The sequence below is a fragment of the Rana temporaria genome, chromosome 5 (assembly GCF_905171775.1).
Source record: "Rana temporaria chromosome 5, aRanTem1.1, whole genome shotgun sequence".
In the NCBI taxonomy this organism is placed as follows: domain Eukaryota; kingdom Metazoa; phylum Chordata; class Amphibia; order Anura; family Ranidae; genus Rana; species Rana temporaria.
This window is the reverse complement of record NC_053493.1, coordinates 52,049,614-52,069,825: the sequence shown is the minus strand read 5'-3', so window position 1 is coordinate 52,069,825 and position 20,212 is coordinate 52,049,614. Positions and strand designations below refer to the sequence as shown.

General features: G+C 44.6%; 1 protein-coding gene across 3 annotated transcripts in view; it reads left to right on the top strand.

Annotated features, from left to right (window-relative positions):
• The window catches only part of LOC120940022 (protein adenylyltransferase SelO-like), a 90,710-nt gene that overhangs the window by 26,238 nt on the left and 44,260 nt on the right, over nt 1–20,212 (top strand). For all 3 annotated transcript variants that reach the window (XM_040352547.1, XM_040352548.1, XM_040352549.1), the window contains exons 9-11: nt 228–315; nt 13,800–13,869; nt 18,883–18,955. In XM_040352547.1, the coding sequence (XP_040208481.1) occupies nt 228–315; nt 13,800–13,869; nt 18,883–18,955 (231 nt within the window). The remainder of the gene's footprint in view (nt 1–227; nt 316–13,799; nt 13,870–18,882; nt 18,956–20,212) is intronic.

The following is a 20,212-nucleotide window of genomic DNA, read 5'->3' as shown; positions in this document are numbered from 1 at the left end:
CACTGAAACTAGTGTCCTATTTGAAAGATTTCCCCTATATTCCTGTTCTAAGGACAACTCAAAATTTAGGATTTTCTTTCACTTACAATTTCAGAGATAACGGTATACAGGACGAATAAAGAGGGTGAATCTCCCTAAAGGCATTTTGTTTTTATACAGCATATTACATTATTAACTTGCAGAAACAGTTGTTTTGTAATAATTCAGGCTATTTATGTTTTATGCAGGAGCAATGGTATTAAGGGTTGCAAAATCATGGTTTCGGATTGGTTCACTTGAAATTTTAGCCAATTATGGGGAATTCAACCTGCTAAGGTAAGGCTTTATCAATAACTAAAACATATACATTATAAAAAAGAGAGACAAGTCAGCACTAAGGTGTTACAAACAGGATGCTAGCAAAGTGGAAATAGAGATACTGATCCTAAAAGATCTGATATAAAAGGTATTCGCAGCACCAATACACAAAATATCTCAATGAATCAATTGAAAAACAAATACTCCTGCGCACGAGAGGATAATCCAAAAGTCAATTGCCCATAAGGATGATGCCAACAATGGTGCCATGGCCTTGCTGCCTTTCCTGGATGGGGATGTCCTAGCAGCAAAAAGAAAAGAAAACAAAGGCACACCGGCCTAGTGTATTACCGTAACAACATTTTTATAAAATTAAAATGTATACAGGGCATGTATACATCACAAGTGTGATGGAAAAAGTCGCAGTATAGCTTAATCAACATTAGCCCAGCACTGCTGGGCTCTGATGAAGAGGTATAGAGCTTCGAAGCGCGTCAGCCGGCGGTGACTCCCTTCACTTTCTCTACGACTAATTGGAGTATGGTTCGAGGTCATCTTTTTGCAGCTTATGTTGATTAAGCTATACTGCGACTTTTTCCATCACACTTGTGAGTAGGCCCTGTATGCATTTTAATTCTATTAAAACTTTGTTACGGTAATACACTAGGCCGGTGCGCCTTTGTTTTCTTTTCTTTGTGAATCAATTGATAAGCAATCATATAAACAAAGTGAATAATACAGTAGTACTTTGGATTACTTGCATAATTATTTCCAGAAACATGCTTGTAATCCAAAGCACTTGTATATCAAAAGGAGTTTCCCCATAGGAGTCAATGGAAACTCGCATAATGTGTTCCAGTGCCACTGCTGCTGTATGCAGTACCGCATGTGGCCAGAGGTGCAGGGGCGCCGGAGACACTCGGAAACGATTGGTAACGATTGGAGACACTTGGGAACGGAGTGTCACTGAGAATTTTTGAGCATCACCGACACCCCTGCACCTCTGGCCACATGTGATACTGCATACCCCAACGGCTTGAATCCTGCTCATCTTGCGAGACAACGCTCACAAACCAAAACAGTATTTTTTTTTTTAAAAAACTCGCAATTCAAGGTATTACTGTACACAAATACATTGATATTCTTGTTATAATGTGCTTGAAACCACAATATATGTGTTAAATGTTTATAACCAAAAAAGTCTAAATGAAGTCCATATATAAGTGCATAAAAAATAAACATGACATCCACCACCAAATAAGATTCATGCCAGATCGTCCAGTGTATGGTGACTGTCTGTTACCCAATTAATTACTAACTCGCCATAAAAACTGCTATAATAAATGCAGCAGCAACAGCCTGATCTCTATGAGCAGATCGCTCTCTTCTTGCTGTTCCAGCCCAGTAACAGACATACCACCCCTGTCCTTTCCTTCTTGCAATGTTATACACCAACCAGAACTGTATCAGTGAAACTCAAAGGGAGACCAGACAAGGAATAGCCATAGTGTAGTATTTTTTTAAATAATGCACAATCCAACAATCAGCTACTAAAAATTTACAGCATTCAAACAATATGTAAAGACAGCCAGTAAACTCACATAAAAAGCCTCTGAGATTCATGCAGCAGGGTTACATCAGAGCTATAAACTCCAACCTACGTGTTTCGTCTTTCGTCCAATAGAATAGGCTGTTATATATATATATATATATATATATATATATATATATATATATAGAACTGAGTTATCCATTGCAACTAGTTTCTTCTTTCCATGGTTTAATCTGCACTTTAAAAAAAGAGTTGGGTGCTCATAAATTGGCACAGATAGCACAAAGCCCTTACCATAGAAAGCAAACAGGGTGCAGGGTGTCCATATGTGTTTTGTTATTGTGAATTACGTTTACTTTATTTTTTATTTTTTTTATTCAGTAAGCAAATTCCATCTTGGAGAAATTGAAACATTTTGCAAATACAGCAGAGAGTTGCATGCACTGATTTGTGGCATGCGGTGGTGGTGGGTAGGCTTCAACTCAGCCAAAAGCTGAAGTCAAAATTTATAGAATAAGCACAGTTGGGTATAATGTAAGAGATATAAAAAAAAAATGTGTGGGCATCTGTCAGTGCTCACTTTTATTTTCTTATGGTATCCTTATAAATGTCATACCAATCACAGGCTACTTTGATGCCACACCTCGTGGGAACTAATATTTTGTTTCAGATTTTGCATATTGCTGTCTAGGAGGAGATAATTAGCTTAGTTCCTTTATCAATCAAGGGTTTAGTGTATTCATGAAGTTTCAAGAACAGTTTTACTTTAGACCTTTATACTTGAAGAAAATAAATGAAATAAAGAGAAAAATTTGCAGTTCCTACAACTTAAGATTAACCCTTATCGGGCAAAAAAACATTTGAGATGTCTATAGTCTTCTCCTTGTGCACGGTTTTAATCTGACACAATAGGTGCATGGTTTTATTCATTGCAGAGATGCTAGAGGCATTCTGTACATGATCACTTAGTTCCCAGCAGTGCCCTCTTCTTTGATGGATGGATGTTGGTTTATGTTACTGGCATTTTTTCTTTGCAACATACTTTTTCTTCCATTAGTAGGTGCACATGAAAGCCAAAGGCAACCATATATAAAATGCTACTATCAAATCCTGTTATTTAAATTAAAATAGTTAAAGCAGAGCTCCAGTCTCTGAACGGAAAATTAAAAGTCAGCAGCTACAAAAACTGTAGCTGCTGACTTTTAATAACCAGACACTCACTTGCCCCACGATCCAGCGGTGTGCTCACCCTAGTCATGTTCTTCCTGTGTCCTCCCTCACCGGCATCTTCACTATGGGCACCCGGCTGTAACAGCTTGTGGCTTCACAGCCGGATGCCCACTGCGCTGCACTCTGTGAATGGTCGCAAAGTCTTCTGGGTCCTGTCATGTGTCCCACAGGACTTCGGGAGGGAGGGGGGAGAAGGAGATTTTCCGCTTGTGATCAAAGCGTAAGTGGGAACGGGTACCTGTAAAAATCAAGTACCGGCCCCCCACCCCCAGTAACAGTAAGAAAGCAAAACCAGAACATATTGGCCCCAAAAAGGATGATGACGAGAATTTGGCTACAAAGGACAGAGAGAAGGCAAAGGTTTTGAATATATTTTTCTCCTCAGTCTTCACAAGAGAAACGGGGGGATACAGTAACCAAGACTGTAATGTTAATGTTCATAACACGTCACAGGAAGCACCCTCATGGCTAACAGCAGACAAAATCAGTAATAGACTTGAAAAACTTAACATAAATAAGTCACCGGGACCAGATGGCTTAAACCTGAGGGTCTTTAAAGAGGAGGTAACCCTGCTGGGTTTTTCTTCCTTTCGTCTTCCATGCAAAGTAAAGGCATAATGTACTAGTATGCATCGCATACTGTTACATTATGTGACACCTGCAAACGAAGCCCGCGCCGTCCCCACTGCATGCCGCATTCATCTTTGCCCGTCTTCCTTCCAGGACCGTGGACTCCGGCTGTGCGACTGGCCGCAGCCACGTGACGTCATTCCTGCGCATTAGCACGGGAGCCACCGGTCACGACACACGCTCCTAAAGAAATGGCACGGGTGGCTGTTTCTTCAGAGCGCATGCGCCGATTACTTCATCGGCGCAGTATACAGTAAATATCTCCTAAATGGTGCATGTTTAGGAGATATATACAGTACCTATAGGTAAGCCTAAAATAAGGGTTACCTATAGGTACAAATTACACAGGGAGGTTTACAACCTCTTTAAGGAGCTCAGCCAGGTGATAGCCAGACCATTGTTCCTAATTTTTATGGACAGTTTACTCACTGGAATGGTGCAAGTGAACTACAGGCCAGTTAGCCTAACATCAATAGTCTGAAAGTTATTGGAGGGGATGATAAGGGACTATATACAAGATTTTTGTCATAAAAACTGTATTATTAGCAGTAATCGGCATGGATTCATAAAGAATCGTTCTTGCCAAACCAATCTATTACCCTTCTACAGTATGAAGATGTAAGATGACATCTACATAAAGGAAGGGTCGTGGATGTGGTGTATCTGGATTTTGCAAAGGCATTTGATACAGTTCCCCACAAACATTTGCTTTACAAACTAAGGTTCGTTGGCATGGACCAAAGGGTGAGTACTTGGATTGAAAACTGGCTACAAGGGCGAATTCAAAAGGTGGTGATAAATGGGGAATACGCTGAATGGTCTGGTGTGTAAAGTGGGGTCCTGGGACCAATCCTTTTAAATCTTTTCATAAACAATCTAGAGGATGGGATAAACAGCTCAATCTCAATGTTTGCAGATGATATAAAGTTAAGCAGGGCAATAATGTCTACTCAGGATAACCTTGCAAGACGATCTAAACAAAATAGTGGGGTGGGCAACTACATGGCAAATGAGGTTTGATGTTGAAAATGTAAGGTAATACATTTGGGTGCCAAAAATACGAATGCACGTTACTGGCTATAGGAAGAACCTCTGAGGGAATCAAGGATGGAAAAGGACCTGGGGGTCCTAGTAGATGACCATGCAATGCCAGGCTGCAGCAAGCAAAGCCAACAGAATATTGGCATGCATTAAAAAGAGTATTAATTCCAGAGATAAAACTATAATTCTCCCACTCTACAATATTCTGGTCCGGCCGCACCTGGAGTTTGCCATCCAGTTCTGGTCACCAGTCCTCAGGAAGGATGTGCTGGAACTGGAGAGAGTCTAGAGAAGGACAACAAAGATAATTAAAGGCATAGAGGACCTCGGCTATGGGAAAAGACTACGAGCATTGCATTTATTCTCTCTGGAGAAGAGATGCTTGAGAGGGGATATGATTTCAGTGTACAAATACCGTACATGGGGACCACGTAATACGGAAAAAACAAATTAGTGAAAGGGAATTTAAAAAGACACGTGGTCATTCACTAAAGTTGGAAGAGAAGCCATTTAACCTTAACCTGTGTAGAGGGTTCTTTACTGTCAAAGCAGTAAGGATGTGGAATTCTCTTCTACACGCAGTGGTATCGGCGGAGAGCATCGATAGTTTCAAAAAACGATTAGATGGGCACCTCAATGACCACAACACAGGGGTATACAATGTAATACTGACATAAACACATATACACAGGGGCGGACTGACCATTGAGGCACTTGGGCACCGACGGGCATGCGCCGTTCGTAAAACACGTCAATCACGTCAGGTCATAACACATTAGCATAAAACACGCCCCCCCTCCCACATTTGAATTACGCGGGCTTACTCCGGCCCCATTTACGCTACGCCGCCGCAACTTACGGAGCAAGTGCTTTGTGAATACAGCACTTGCTCCTGTAAGTTGCGGAGGCGTAGCGTAAATACAATACGTTGCGCCGCCATAACTTAAAGCGCAGCTACGTGAATCTACTCCAGTATATTTGCCTTTAATAAATCAACCCCGGTGTCACCTTTGAACAGACGTGAAGGTATTTGTGAGATCAGCAGGTAATATTACCCTAACAGAGGTCTGAAAAATAAAATGTGGCCAGTGCATTGCCTATAAAGTTATAAATTTAGGGCAGTGGCGGAACTACCGCCATAGCGACCCACGCGGCCGCTATGGGGCCCGCAGCCGAGGGGGGCCCGGCAGGGCCGGATTCCCGACAAGCCGCAGGGGCGGACTGACCATTCGGTCCGTCGGTCACTGCCCGAGGGGGGGCCCAGGTCGGCTCTGACTGCAGTCCCGACTCCCGACAGAGTCTCTCTCTCACATCGGTATAATCAGCGGCGGTGAGAGAGAGACTCTGTCATTATGCCGCGCTGGAGGGAGGAGGTGGGTGGAGCTGCGCCGCTGGTTGCTAACGCCTGTGCCGCTTGGCGTGTAGCAACCAGTGACGTCAATCACGTCGGAGGCTGGAGCCTGGAGCCACTGCTGATGAGGAGGAGAGCCCCAGCAGAGCAGCTGCAGAGCCTTCTTCATTCTCCGCCCCGAGTGTGAATGTTGACTCCACCCACCTCCTGCCTCCATCTTCTCCACTGTCCACAGCATGGCCTGAAGACAGGAAGAAGCAGTGACTGTGTGTCACTGTCATCATACTGCCAGCTGCACTGCAGACAGTGATCTCCATTACTCCTGCATGGGAGCCCCCTCCCCCCCACCAGAGCACCCCAAAAAAAAGTGAGTAAAAGAATTGATTGTGTAAAATTGCGAAATATTGCGTGCCATACTGCCATTATTTATGAAAAACAAATGCTGCCTTTTTAGTTTTGTTCAATCTAAACCCCTTCAGCTCCGGGAAGTTTTACCCCCGTGAACAGGCCATTTTTTGCGATACTGCGATGCGTTACTGTAACTGACTGACAATTGCATGGCCGTGCAACGCTGTACCCAAGTAAAATGTATGTCCTTTTTTTCCACTAATAGCACTTTACGTGATATTTTATTTTTTGCAATATAAACAAACTGATAATTTTTTTTACTTTTTGCTATAAAAAAAAAACGTCTTCCTCAATTTAGGCCAATATATATTTTGCTACATATTTTTGGAAAAAAAAATCCCAATAAATGATGTATATTGATTGGTTTGCACCAAACTTATTACATCTACAAAATAGGGGATATATTTATGGTATTTTTATTTATATTTTACTAGTAATGGCAGCCATCAGTAATTTTTTAGTGGGACTACAACATGATGGCGGACAGATCGGACACCTAACTGACACTTTTTGGGGACCAGTTACACTAATACAGTGATCAGTGCTAAAAAAATATGCACTGTCACTGAAACTGGCTGGGAAGAGTTAACATCAAGGGTGATCAAAGAGTTAACTGTGTCCCTAGGGTGTGCTTGCTAACTGGGTGGGGATGGACTCACTAGATGAACAGAGTGATCCGTGTTCCTGGTTAGCAGGAACACAAGATCACTCTGTTCATCTCTGACAGAACAGCGATCTGCTTGTTTACATCAGCAGACCGCTGTTCTATCTCTGTGGGGAGAGATTGCAGGTGGCCGGCGGACATCACGTCTGCTGGACCCGCTGATTGGCTCCCCCTCTGGCCAATCAGCACGTGTGCCTTTGCTGGCTATTGCACAATATGGCGTACAGGTACACCTTATTTTCTGGCAGTGCCCCTCCCGAGACTAGACTTTGGATCCACCCCTGCATCCACATTGACCTGCCTTGTGTGCAGCAGCAGGTCAGTCTGATAATGAAATCACTGCAGTTACTGTGTCTGTGCTGTTATAATGGCCATGCTGAGTGTTACTGCCTGGTTCCTTCCTTCTTGCCTTGTGCTGTGTGCCTATTTACCAGGTGGCAGGTCAGGGCAGGTGCTATTCACTAGTGCACACTGATATCTGGTACACTGAATGCCACTCAATGCACACAGTGTATAGATATCAGTGTTATATAGGGAATAGCACTTAGCCCTGGTTCACATTGGAGCAATTTGCCATGCGATTTGACATGTCAAATCACATGGCAATGGCACTACCTGAATCAGTGCGATGCCCCATTTGTGGCACCGCACCGATTCCCAAAAGTAGTTTCTGTACAACTTTTAGTGACTTCTGGGTGCAATTTCCATAGACATGTGTGCAGCGACCCCCACAGATGTCTCTGAAATCGCCCGCCAAACTCGCACTGACATATATATATATAGGAAATGTATACACTGAGTGCTTTTTCCCAAGTCCCCTTTCACACTGGGAAGTTTTTCATGCGCTTTTGGGATAAAAATAGCGCCTGTAAAATGTCTCCCCTGTAGTGTAAATGTGAAAGCCCGAGTACTTTCACACTGAGGCGATGCGCTGGCAGGACGTTAAAAAATTTCCTGCAAGCAGCATCTTTGGAGTGGTGCCCATTGAAATGTAGCGGCACTTTGCGGGTTGTTTTATCACTTTTTCGGACACTAGCGGGGGTTAAAAGCTTCCCACTATCGGCCGAATTCCTCCACAAAAATTACGGTAAAGCGCCTTACATTGGTGATCAGTGGGAAGAATGTCCCTTACATTGGTGATCAGTGGGAAGAATGTCCCTTACATTGGTGATCAGTGAGAAGAATGTCCCTTACATTGGTGATCAGTGGGAAGAATGTCCCTTACATTGGTGATCAGTGAGAAGAATGTCCCTTACATTGGTGATCAGTGGGAAGAATGTCCCTTACATTGGTGATCAGTGAGAAGAATGTCCCTTACATTGGTGATCAGTGGGAAGAATGTTCCTTACATTGGTGATCAGTGAGAATAATGTCCCTTACATTGGTGATCAGTGGGAAGAATGTTCCTTACATTGGTGATCAGTGAGAAGAATGTTCCTTACATTGGTGATCAGTGGGAAGAATGTTCCTTACATTGGTGATCAGTGGGAAGAATGTTCCTTACATTGGTGATCAGTGGGAAGAATGTCCCTTACATTGGTGATCAGTGAGAAGAATGTCCCTTACATTGGTGATCAGTGGGAAGAATGTTCCTTACATTGGTGATCAGTGGGAAGAATGTTCCTTACATTGGTGATCAGTGGGAAGAATGTCCCTTACATTGGTGATCAGTGAGAAGAATGTCCCTTACATTGGTGATCAGTGGGAAGAATGTTCCTTACATTGGTGATCAGTGAGAAGAATGTTCCTTACATTGGTGATCAGTGAGAAGAATGTTCCTTACATTGGTGATCAGTGAGAAGAATGTTCCTTACATTGGTGATCAGTGGGAAGAATGTCCCTTACATTGGTGATCAGTGAGAAGAATGTCCCTTACATTGGTGATCAGTGAGAAGAATGTCCCTTACATTGGTGATCAGTGGGAAGAATGTCCCTTACATTGGTGATCAGTGGGAAGAATGCTCCTTACATTGGTGATCAGTGAGAAGAATGTTCCTTACATTGGTGATCTGTGGGAAGAATGTCCCTTACATTGGTGATCTGTGGGAAGAATGTCCCTTACATTGGTGATCAGTGAGAAGAATGTTCCTTACATTGGTGATCAGTGAGAAGAATGTCCCTTACATTGGTGATCAGTGGGAAGAATGTTCCTTACATTGGTGATCAGTGGGAAGAATGTCCCTTACATTGGTGATCAGTGAGAAGAATGTTCCTTACATTGGTGATCAGTGGGAAGAATGTCCCTTACATTGGTGATCAGTGGGAAGAATGTTCCTTACATTGGTGATCAGTGAGAAGAATGTCCCTTACATTGGTGATCAGTGAGAAGAATGTTCCTTACATTGGTGATCAGTGGGAAGAATGTCCCTTACATTGGTGATCAGTGAGAAGAATGTCCCTTACATTGGTGATCAGTGAGAAGAATGTCCCTTACATTGGTGATCAGTGGGAAGAATGTCCCTTACATTGGTGATCAGTGGGAAGAAGGAGGAGGACACACCCAAGGAGCTCTCTGAGAGATCCAACCTTTTTCAAGCCTGGGCCTTGCCTGCTAGCTTGGCCCAGGAATAATGCCTGATCCTGGGGGAGGCCCCGGGACGGATCCCCCTGATGATACAGGGCCTAGTGAGGAGGAGGTGGAGGATCTGTCTGTAGGTCCAGGCCCTGCTGTGGATGCGAATGTCTTTAGTCAGAAGAGCATTGATCGTTTTAGGGCGATTGGAAGAGCTGAAGAAAAACTTAAAATTTTGAAGGCTGAACACAAATCCTTCAAAATCAAGTATTTCCAGGCCTGGAGTAAAAATCGTTTGGCCATGAAGCCTGAGTTGCAAGAATTGGAGGAAAAGGTAAAGGAACAATCTTTATTATTGGAAAAGCTGAAAGATAAAAGTGGAGAAAAGTTTGCTAATGAGAGGAGATTTGCCAGCCAGACAGCAGTTTCCAGGGACCAGCAACAGATAATGGATGACGCGGGTCCATCTGCCTCTGCACCTCTCCCTCCATGTCAGGGCTTGGAATCGCCGATGGCAACCAGCCAGGGGGTTGAGAGTGAGCATGGCACCCTGAAATGTATCCAGGAGACGGAGTCACCCCTGAGAGCAAACAAGCCTGCTTTTACAGAAGTCCCTGAAGCCAAGCCAGTACAGGTGGAGAAATGTCAGCACACCTTACTGTCTTCCCAACCTGCTGTGGTGGACGGTGTCCTGACTAAGGAGCAGAAAGGGAAGACCTTGTGCAAAGCGCTGCCTGGAGTTTCTGCTGGGACCTGTAGTTCCTCTAAGTTTGCTGCACAGGGTATGCCTGTTACCAGCAATGAGATTGCCTCACCTGAGCCTCCCTGTGGTGGGGGAGGGGATCAGCATATTGCACCATGTGCAGTGGAAGAAGCAATGGAGGTTTCACCTGTTGCAGTGTCAGACCAGCCTGCACTATCCCCTGATGGAAACCCTGTCCTGACAGAAGAGAACCGACCAGCTGAAGCTTCTACAAGCACAGCAGTGGGAACTGACACTGCTGGGAAGACTGCAGGAACTGTGAATATTCCAGCAAGTTCTAAGAATGACAGTAATGATAAAACAATGGAAGTGGTGGGTGGTGAAGGGGTTAATACTGCTGGGAAAAATAAAAATGACATTCCTCCCCCTGCTCAGCAGAGGAAAGACTCGCCGATTGTTCAGACCAAATCTGTGCAATCGATATCTGCTGCAAATGTGTCAGATGGTTCAAAACAAACAAATGTTTTATCTGCTGGGAGCTACGCGTCAGTTTTGGGGGGTCGCACCAGGGAGGGTGGGGGGAATGGTGCAAATGTTGGTGGTCACAATTTGGGGGGGTTTAGTGGGGGGATGGTTGGTGGGTATAAGCGGAGAAACGTGGTCCAGTTGAAGTGGGAGGGGGAGGGGACCCCACCAGTAAGGGGGAGGGTGGCAGAGTTGATCCTGGAAATGGGATTTAAAGTCGCAGACATTTTTGCTTTGATTTGTCCCGTTGGGAGTTGGGAATTTGATTTATCCTTTGTAAAACCTGAGGGTCTGGATTTGTTTTGGGAACGTTTTAGGGGGCGCAGGGACTTTCCGCAGTGGAATGGTTGGATGCCAAAGGTGGTTTCCAGGCAGCCTCTAATAAAATCAGTGACGATCCTCGTGCGTAACAAATCCATCCCAGAGGCTGATTTGGTAGTATGGTTACGCCGATATGGTGAGGTCCTCGCTCCACTGCGGAAGGTCCTTCATCAGCATGGGATATGGACAGGGGCCTGGACAGTGTCACTAAAATTGGGGGTGCAGGGAAATGTTGTTCAACATCTGCCCTGTTCAGCCTTTCTGGGGAGGGACAGGCTGACCATTTTTTACCAGGGTCAGCCTAAGGTGTGCAATAAATGTGGTGACAAGGGCCATTTTGCCTCCACATGTACCCGCAAGAAATGTTCTTTGTGCCAGGAGCTGGGCCATTTGGCTAAAGACTGTACCGATATTCGGTGCAATTTGTGCCAAAAACTTGGTCACCCCTACAGTCAATGCCCGGGGGCATTACATAACCTGCCAGGGTTGGAGGCTGAGCTGCAGAGGCTGGATAAGGAGGATGAGGCCACTGAAACTGTTGTTGTCCCTCCTGTGTCTGTGACATCTGTTTCTGTTCCCCCTAGTGATGTGGTCCCTGAGATTGTCCCTTCTGTGTCTGTGACATCTGTTTCTGTCCCCCCTAGTGATGTGGTCCCTGAGTCTGTCCCTTCTGTGTCTGTGACATCTGTTTCTGTTCCCCCTAGTGATGTGGTCCCTAAATCTGTCCCTCCTGTGCCTAATCCATCTATTCGTAGATCCTCCAGACTGGCGGAGGCTGCTGGGGGGGCAGGTTTAGCGGATCTTCCCACTCAGCCTCCAGTCCCTGTCCCTCGGCAGCGCAAGCGTGGTCAGGGGAATGTGGGGGTGCTGGATGGGGGTGGGGCTGATGGAAGGGTGTCCATACCCCATGTCTCATATTCTGTTGATGGGGATTCGGATGAGGAGGGGTGGGAGAAGATTAGGAGGAAGAAAAAAATGAAGAGAAAGACAAGAAAACCGGTCGTCTCTTCCTCAGAGTCGGATCCAAGAGGGGTTCCCCTTGGTAACACCTTTTCTGTGTTGTCGGGTGATGAGATGTCTTTGTCTTCCTCTTTTTCATCTATGGATGAGGGGGAGTCACGTAGTTTGAAGAGAGCGGTTTCTGGTGATGAGAGTGTGGTGAAGGTCAAGAAACGACTACCCCAATCATCCTGATGGCAGTTCCCCCTCCGATAAAGGTGGCGACCATTAATGTCGCCAGCATTAAATCTGCAAGAGCTCGTGATATGGCCTTATTTTTGCTCCGTGAGTTTGATGCTGAGATTTTATTTTTGCAAGAGACCTCGTTCCATACTTTGGCCGATGTCCATCTGGCAAAAAGGGAGTGGAGATGCGGTCCCTCCTTTTGGTCTCTTGCGGCTGAGCCCTGCAGCGGAGTTGCGGTACTTTTTGAAACCGATATGGTAACGTGCCGGCGGGTAATTGAGGTAGAAATGGGTAGATGCATGGTGTTGGACGTTTCTTAGAAGGGCTGCATGCATAATGGGTGCGGGTTTGTTTCTTGACCTTGCAGGTTTGTCTGGTGTAGTGGTGTGAGTTGTATTAAGATTTATTTTCCCGGTTATTACATGATTTTTGCTTTGCTGTGAAGTGTTTTGTTTGAGAGCAGATTTGCTATATTTATTTTCCTTTATGTAAATATGTGTATATTTATGTATATCTTATAGTGATTTTATGCTTTTTGTTTGCAAGACTTTTAATAAACAAAATTGGGAAGGATGTCCCTTACATTGGTGATCAGTGAGAAGAATGTCCCTTACATAGGTGATCAGTGAGAAGAATGTCCCTTACATTGGTGATCAGTGGGAAGAATGAAGATTTTAATGCCAAGTTAAAGTGCATAGATTAGAATGTAAGACCTAATTTATTCCTTCCCTTACAAGGTTGTCATCTTGTTAATCTTCCTCTTAAACCGCCTTGTTTGCCTTGTTTGCCCTTTACAAATCGTGAGTATAAAAGAGTAAAAGTAGTGCACACAATACTTTGAATTTTGCATTTTATTTATTATATGGTTATTTACATTTTTGTTTTGCTGTTCAAAATTAATATAAGCTGTTGCTTGGGTACTGTGCCACATGAGTGTAGTAATGTGTTGTTCAATGGCATTAGTTCATTTTTTTTTTGGAGGGGGGGGCCCCATACAACATTTTGCTATGGGGCCCTGTGATTTCTAGTTACGCCCCTGATTTAGGGTTAACGTTTACTGTGTTTTACATACAGCTTCAAAAGTAACTTGATGCGTCCTGACAGAAGAGAGCAGAATGAGAACCTCCTCAGTAAGCTGCTACTCCTGTATTGTCCAATCACACGCTTGGGCGGGTTCTAGCCCAGTGTTTATTCTTTAATTTATGTAGTCTGCACAGTGGTCCAGGACTTGGCTATGCTGTCTGGCAAGGGTGCCTGAATTAAAATGCTAGCTAAACAAAGTGGCAAATTGTTTGGCAGTGAGACATGTCACACATATGTATTTCAGTTTTATCAGTACTTTGATAGTCTGTTAATGCGACACATATTCCATTCTTTCAGGCAGTTAGTGGATTTCATCATTAAAGAACACTTTCCATCCATTACCACGACTGATCCTGATAGGCTATTGGTGAGTTTACAGGATGGACCATTTTGAAGTCAGAATTCAAGTGTTTGGTTAAAGACATATAGTTGCTTGGGTTATAGTGTAATGCCCTGTACACACGATCGGTTCATCCGATGAAAACGGTCTGATGGATTTTTTTATCAGATATCCGATGAAGCTGACTTTCATCAGTCTTGCCTACACACCATCAGTTAAAAAAACGATTGTTTCAGAACGCGGTGACGTAAAACACAACGATGTGCTGAGAAAAATGAGGTTCAATGCTTCCGAGCATGCGTCGACTTGATTCTGAGCATGCATGGATTTCATCACCGTTTTCATCAGACGAACCAATCGTGTGTACGCGGCATAAGTCATCTTACATTTCTTTGTAAAGCCATTTAAAGGAATATCCCAGCAAGCAATCAAGTATCAAGTTTAGATTGTTTTGTAATATGCTAATGGCTCCTGCTGCTATCAGTCAAAAGCTGTGACACTGGAGCAAGGGGCGTGGCCAAGCCCTGCAGTCTGTGTCAATGGACTCGGGAGAGAGCCTACACAGGTGCCCCGTGAAAAGCTGCTGCTTTCTTGCGGGACACCCAATGAAAAGGAGGATCAGGGCTGCTCTGTGCAAAACCATTGCACAGAGCAAGTACAGTCGTATGCAAAAGTTTAGGAATCCCTGGCAATTTCCAAGATTATCATTTATAAATATTTGGGTGTTTGGATCAGCAATTTCATTTTGATCTATCAAATAACTGAAAGTCAGGCCGTGTACACACGGGCAAACATGTACGATGAAACCGGTCCGCCGGACCGTTTTCACCATACATGTCTGCCCGGGGATTTCTGTACGATGGCTGTACTAACCATCGTACAGAAATCCGCACGTAAACAATACGCGGGGCGTGTCCGCGGTGTCGCCGCGACGATGACGCGGTGTCGCCGCGACAATGACGCGGCGACGTGGGTGGGCCTGCCAGTTAAATGCTTCCACACACATGCGTCAAAGTCATTCGACGCATGCGAGGGATGGCGGGCGCTCGGACATGTACGGTAGGTCTGTACAGACGACCGAACATGTCCGAGCGGGCAGGATTCCAGCGGACTGTTTTAAAACAAGTCCAGGAATATTTGTCCGCTGGGAAAAGGCCCGGCGGGCAAATGTTTGCTGGAATCCTGCACGCTCGGGCCTACACACGACCGAACATGTCTGCTGAAACCGGCCCGCAGACCAGTTTCAGCAGACATGTTTGGTCGTCTGTACGGGGCCTCACAGTAATATTTCAGTAGTGAAATGAGGTTTATTGGATTAACAGAAAATGCGCAATATGCATCAAAACAAAATTAGACAGGTGCATACATTTTGGCACCCCAACAGAAAAATCACATTAATATTTAGTAGAGCCTCCTTTATCAGAAATAACAGCCTCTAGACCAGTGGTTCTCAACCTTCTAGGGCCGTGACCCCTTGATAAAATTTCCCAAGTTGTGGGGACCCCTAACAGTAAAATTATTTTCATAGCGTAGGTTGTCGGCACCCAAGGCAAGACAAGTAATTCACGCCCCTAACCCACAGGCATTTAACGCTCTCTGAGTCCTTGTATTGGCAACTATAATCGCAGGTAGTGTAACTCACTGTCTCCGACTTTACTGTGTCTCCAGATCTGTGGTGGCTCGTAGCAGTGACACCTATGCCGAAATCAGGAGATCGGGTCTCCTCCAGCCCCTCCCACTTCACATTCCTCACCAGTCAGCTGACCTCTAGTCTTTGCCCCCCAGCCATGCCGTAAACTGAATGGGTGCCTGCGAAGAGGCTGAGTGGGCAGCTGTGGGCTCCAGGGATAGCCCTGCTGGGTGGCCGCAAAAATGCTGGGAGAGTGATACGGGCTTCAGGAACAGCCCAGGATTCGGTGACCCCTGGTAAATCATCATTTGACCGGCAGGTTGAGAACCACTGCTCTAGACGCTTCCTATAACCTGTAATGAGTGTCTGGATTCTGGATGAATATATTTTGGACCATTCCTCCTTACAAAACATCTCCAGTTCAGTTAGATTTGATGGTTACCAAGCATGGACAGACCACTTCAAATCACCCCACAGATATTCAATGATATTCAGGTCTGGGGACTGGGATGGCCATTCCAGAACATTAGATTTTGAGCCGTGTTTTGGGTCATTGTCTTGTTGAAATATCCAGCCCGGGCGTAACTTCAACTTTGTGACTGATTCCTCAACATTATTCTCAAGAATCTGCTGATATTGAGTGGAATCCATGCGACCCTCAACTTTAACCAGATTCCCAGTACCGGCACTGGCCACACAGCCCCACAGCATGATGGAACCTCCACCAAATTTTACTTTGGGTAGTAAGTGTTTTTCTTGGAATGCTCCCGGTCCTGTCAGGGGGAAAAAATGCCTGATTGTCTGTTATTACAATGTATGAACAGCGATCAGTCATTTCCCCAAGTCAGTCCCACCCCTCCTTCAGTTAGAACACACACAGGGAACATAATTAACCCCTTCCTCGCCCCCTAGTGTTAACCCCTTCCCTGCCAGTGGCATTTTTATAGTAATCAATGCATTTTTATAGCACTGATCGCTATAAAAATGCCAATGGTCCCAAAAATGTGTCAAAAGTGTCCGAAGTGTCCGCCATGGGGTCGCAGTACCGATAAAAATCGCTGATCACCGCCATTACTAGTAAAAAACAATATTAATAAAAATACCATAAAACTATGCCCTATTTTGTAGACGCTATGGGCCAGATTCACAAAAGAGATACGCCGTCGTATCTCTGTGATCCGCCCGTCGTAACTATGCGGCTGATTCATAGAATCAGTTACGCATAGATAGCCCTAAGATCCGACAGGTGTAATTGACTTACACCGTCTTAGGATGCAATTCTAGGCCGGCCGCTAGGTGGCGATTCCATTGCGGTCGGCGTAGAATATGCAAATGATTAGTTACGGCGATTCACGAACGTACGATTTACCCGGTGCTCTAAATTTACGTAGCTTCCGTCGAGATACGCCGCGTAAAACTAAGGCTGCCCTCTAGGTGGTGTAACCCATGTTAAGTATGGCCGTCGTTCCCGCGTTGAAATTTTAAATTTCACGTCGTTTGCGTAAGTCGTCCGTGAATGGCGCTGGACGCCATTTACGTTAACGTCGAAACCAATGACGTCCTTGCGACGTCATTTAGCGCAATGCACGTCGGGTAATTTGACGGACGGAGCATGCGCAGTACGTTCGGAGCGGCAATGTGCCTAATTTAAATGGTGCCCGCCCCATTTGAATTAGGCGGGCTTGCGCCAAGCGGATTTACGTTACACCGCCGCAAGTTTACAGGTAAGAGCTTTGTGAATCAGGCACTTACGCTGTAAACCTGCGGCCGTGTAACGTAAATGGGATACGTTACGCCGCCGCATCGTAACGTAATTTTACCCGAATCTGGCCCTATAACTTTTGCGCAAACCAATCAATAAACGCTTATTGCGATTTTTTTACGAAAAATATGTAGAAGAATACGTATCGGCCTAAACTGAGGAAAACAATTGTTCTTTTATATATTTTTGGAGATAATTATTATAGTAAAAAATATTCATTTATTTTTCAATATTATCACTCTATTTTTGTTTATAGAGCAAAAAATTAAAACTGCAGAGGTGATCAAATACCATCGCAAAAAGTGGCTCGGTCATTGACCAGCAATATGGTCCGGGGCTGAAGTGGTTAAATAACTTTTCTTATGATTGGATGCACCTGTCTATGAAGTTCAAGGCTTAATGAGCTCACCAAACCAATTCTGTGTTCCAATTAATCAGTGCTAAGTAGTTACAGGTATTCCAATCAACAAAATGACAAGGGCGCCCAAATGTATGCACCTGTCTAATTTAACTTTGATGCATATTGCACATTTTCTGTTAATCCAATAAACCTCATTTCACTACTGAAATATTACCGTGTCCTTCAGTTATTTTATAGATCAAAATGAAATTGCTGATCCAAACACCCAAATATTTATAAATGATAATCTTGGAAATTGCCAGGGGTTCCTAAACTTTTGCATACGACTGTAAGTATAGGAATGTTTGTTATTTCTATTTAAAAAAAAGCAAGGGTTTACAATCACTTGGTTGTAAACCCTAAGACCCCTTTCACACTGAGGAGTTTTTCAGGCGGTACAGCGCTAAAAATAGCGCTGCTATACCGCCTGAGCAACCTCAATGTCAGTGCCCTCCGGCTTTCACACTGAGGCGATGCGCTGGCGGGAGAGAAAAAAATCTCATGTCAGCAGCATCTTTGGAGCGGTGAGAGGAGCGGTATGTATACCGCTCCTTCCCATTTAAAACAATGGGAAACCGTGGCAATACCGCCCGCAATGCACCTCTGCAGAGGCGCATTCTGGGCGGTATTAACCCTTTATCGGCCACTAGCGGGGGTTAATACCACACCGCTAGTGGCGGAATACCGCGGCAAATCCGACGGTATAGCGCCGCTATTTTTAGCGGCGCTATACCGCCACCGCGCCTCCCGCCCCAGTGTGAAAGGGGCCTTACTCAGTGAAATGACTGCCCTCAGGTGATACACAGAGATGAAATAAATCCTCATACATACGTTATACCTGTTTATCTACAGTCTTCTCTACATAAAGTGAGGAATTTATACAGCTTCTCTGACGGTCATAAAATAGGGGGAGGGGGGGGCTGAAGTTCAGCGAGGAGAGCTCTGAGAGCTGATTGGAGGGAAGGGACACACCCCCCCTTTCACACAACACACAAGACCAGTTCTGAGGCTCTTAATCAGCTGGAGCTCCCTCCCCTGTCACCATTTTTCTCTTGGTGTCAGGAGTAATTCATGCTGATAGCAGAGGAACAAAGCAGAAGACATTGAAGTTTACAACCACTTTAATGTATCATTGTTGGATAGCCTATTCCTATATGTTTATGTACTTTTGTGTAAATCGTGTTTCCCTTAAAAGTCTCTACTTACTCAAACAATTATTAGTCTGTATAACCAAAGATATCATTACAGGCATTTTTCTCTACCGTGGTTTCTCAGACTGCAGATATGATTGCAAGATGGATGTCTGTAGGATTTACACATGGTAATTTTCAAATCTGTTAGCTTCAAGCAGTATTAAACCCAAAGCAAACATTTATTATATTGCAGCTTATCAATTCTTAGATGTGATTAGTGTATTCATTTCCTTTTTAAGGGCTTGTTCACACTTGCTCAAAATATTGACTCTTATCAAATGCACCTTTAGCATTAATGCTCATTAATAGGTGCAGTTTATAAGCGTTTAATGAGCATTAAAAACGCTCTCCCAAACACCTTATGCATATTTGCGGCGCAGTTGACAAGCATTTTTGGCTTGTTAAAACCAAACCACAAGCACCTACAATAGCTGGTTGTTAAGGAGTGGGCTGGGAAATGGACCGCCGCATCCTTAACAACTGATGAGTTATCAGCTGTCAACGGGGTTCCCCGCTGATGGCTGAATGTAAAGTAAATGATTGCTGGCAATAAAAAAATCAGGGGAAAAACGGCGTTTGGGTCCTACCCAGTCCATACCAAGCCCATTAGGTCTAATATGGATTTTGATCGCTACCCTACGCAAAATGAAAAAAAAAAAAATGGCCTCCCCCTCTCCAAAATCTAAACCAGACCCTTATCCGAGCATGCAGCCCAGCAGGTTAGGAAAGGGAAGTGGACGAGTGAGCGACCCCCCCCCTCACCTCCTGAACCCTACCAGGCCACATGTTCTCAATGTTGGGGGATGCTTTGGGACAGGGGGGCTCTTCCCAACAACTCTGGCCAGTGGTTGTGGGGGTTTGTAGGCAGGGGGCTTATTGGAATCTGGAAGCCCTGTTTAACAAGGAAGCATCAGATCCCGCCCCCTCCCCACGTGAAAGAATGAGGTAAATTTTACCCCTACACATTTACCAAAAATGTCTCAAAAAGAAATAAAAACACAGAGACAGTTTTTGTCAATTAAAAAACAAAGACAATGTCCCATGGTGTAGATCCATCTGCAATCACAACACCTGCCACACCGCCGGACCCAAAGAAAAAAAAATGATCCACTTGCGCTGAAGGCACCTGCCGCCTGCCTGCTCCACTGTCTGACATTTTTTAAATACTTAAGGGGCGGGGCCATCTGCTTTTTAAGAAATGTCCAGCAGGTGGCGGGAGCCTTTGGCACGAGTTGAACTTTTTTTTTGTGTCTTACGGCGCAGTGAGCGGCATGACTAAAGGTGGATCTACACTGGGGGTCATTGTTTTTGTTTTTAATAAAGGAGTTGTCAAAAACTGTTTCTTGCTTTTTTGGTAAATTAGTAGGGTACCACAGGTAGGTAGG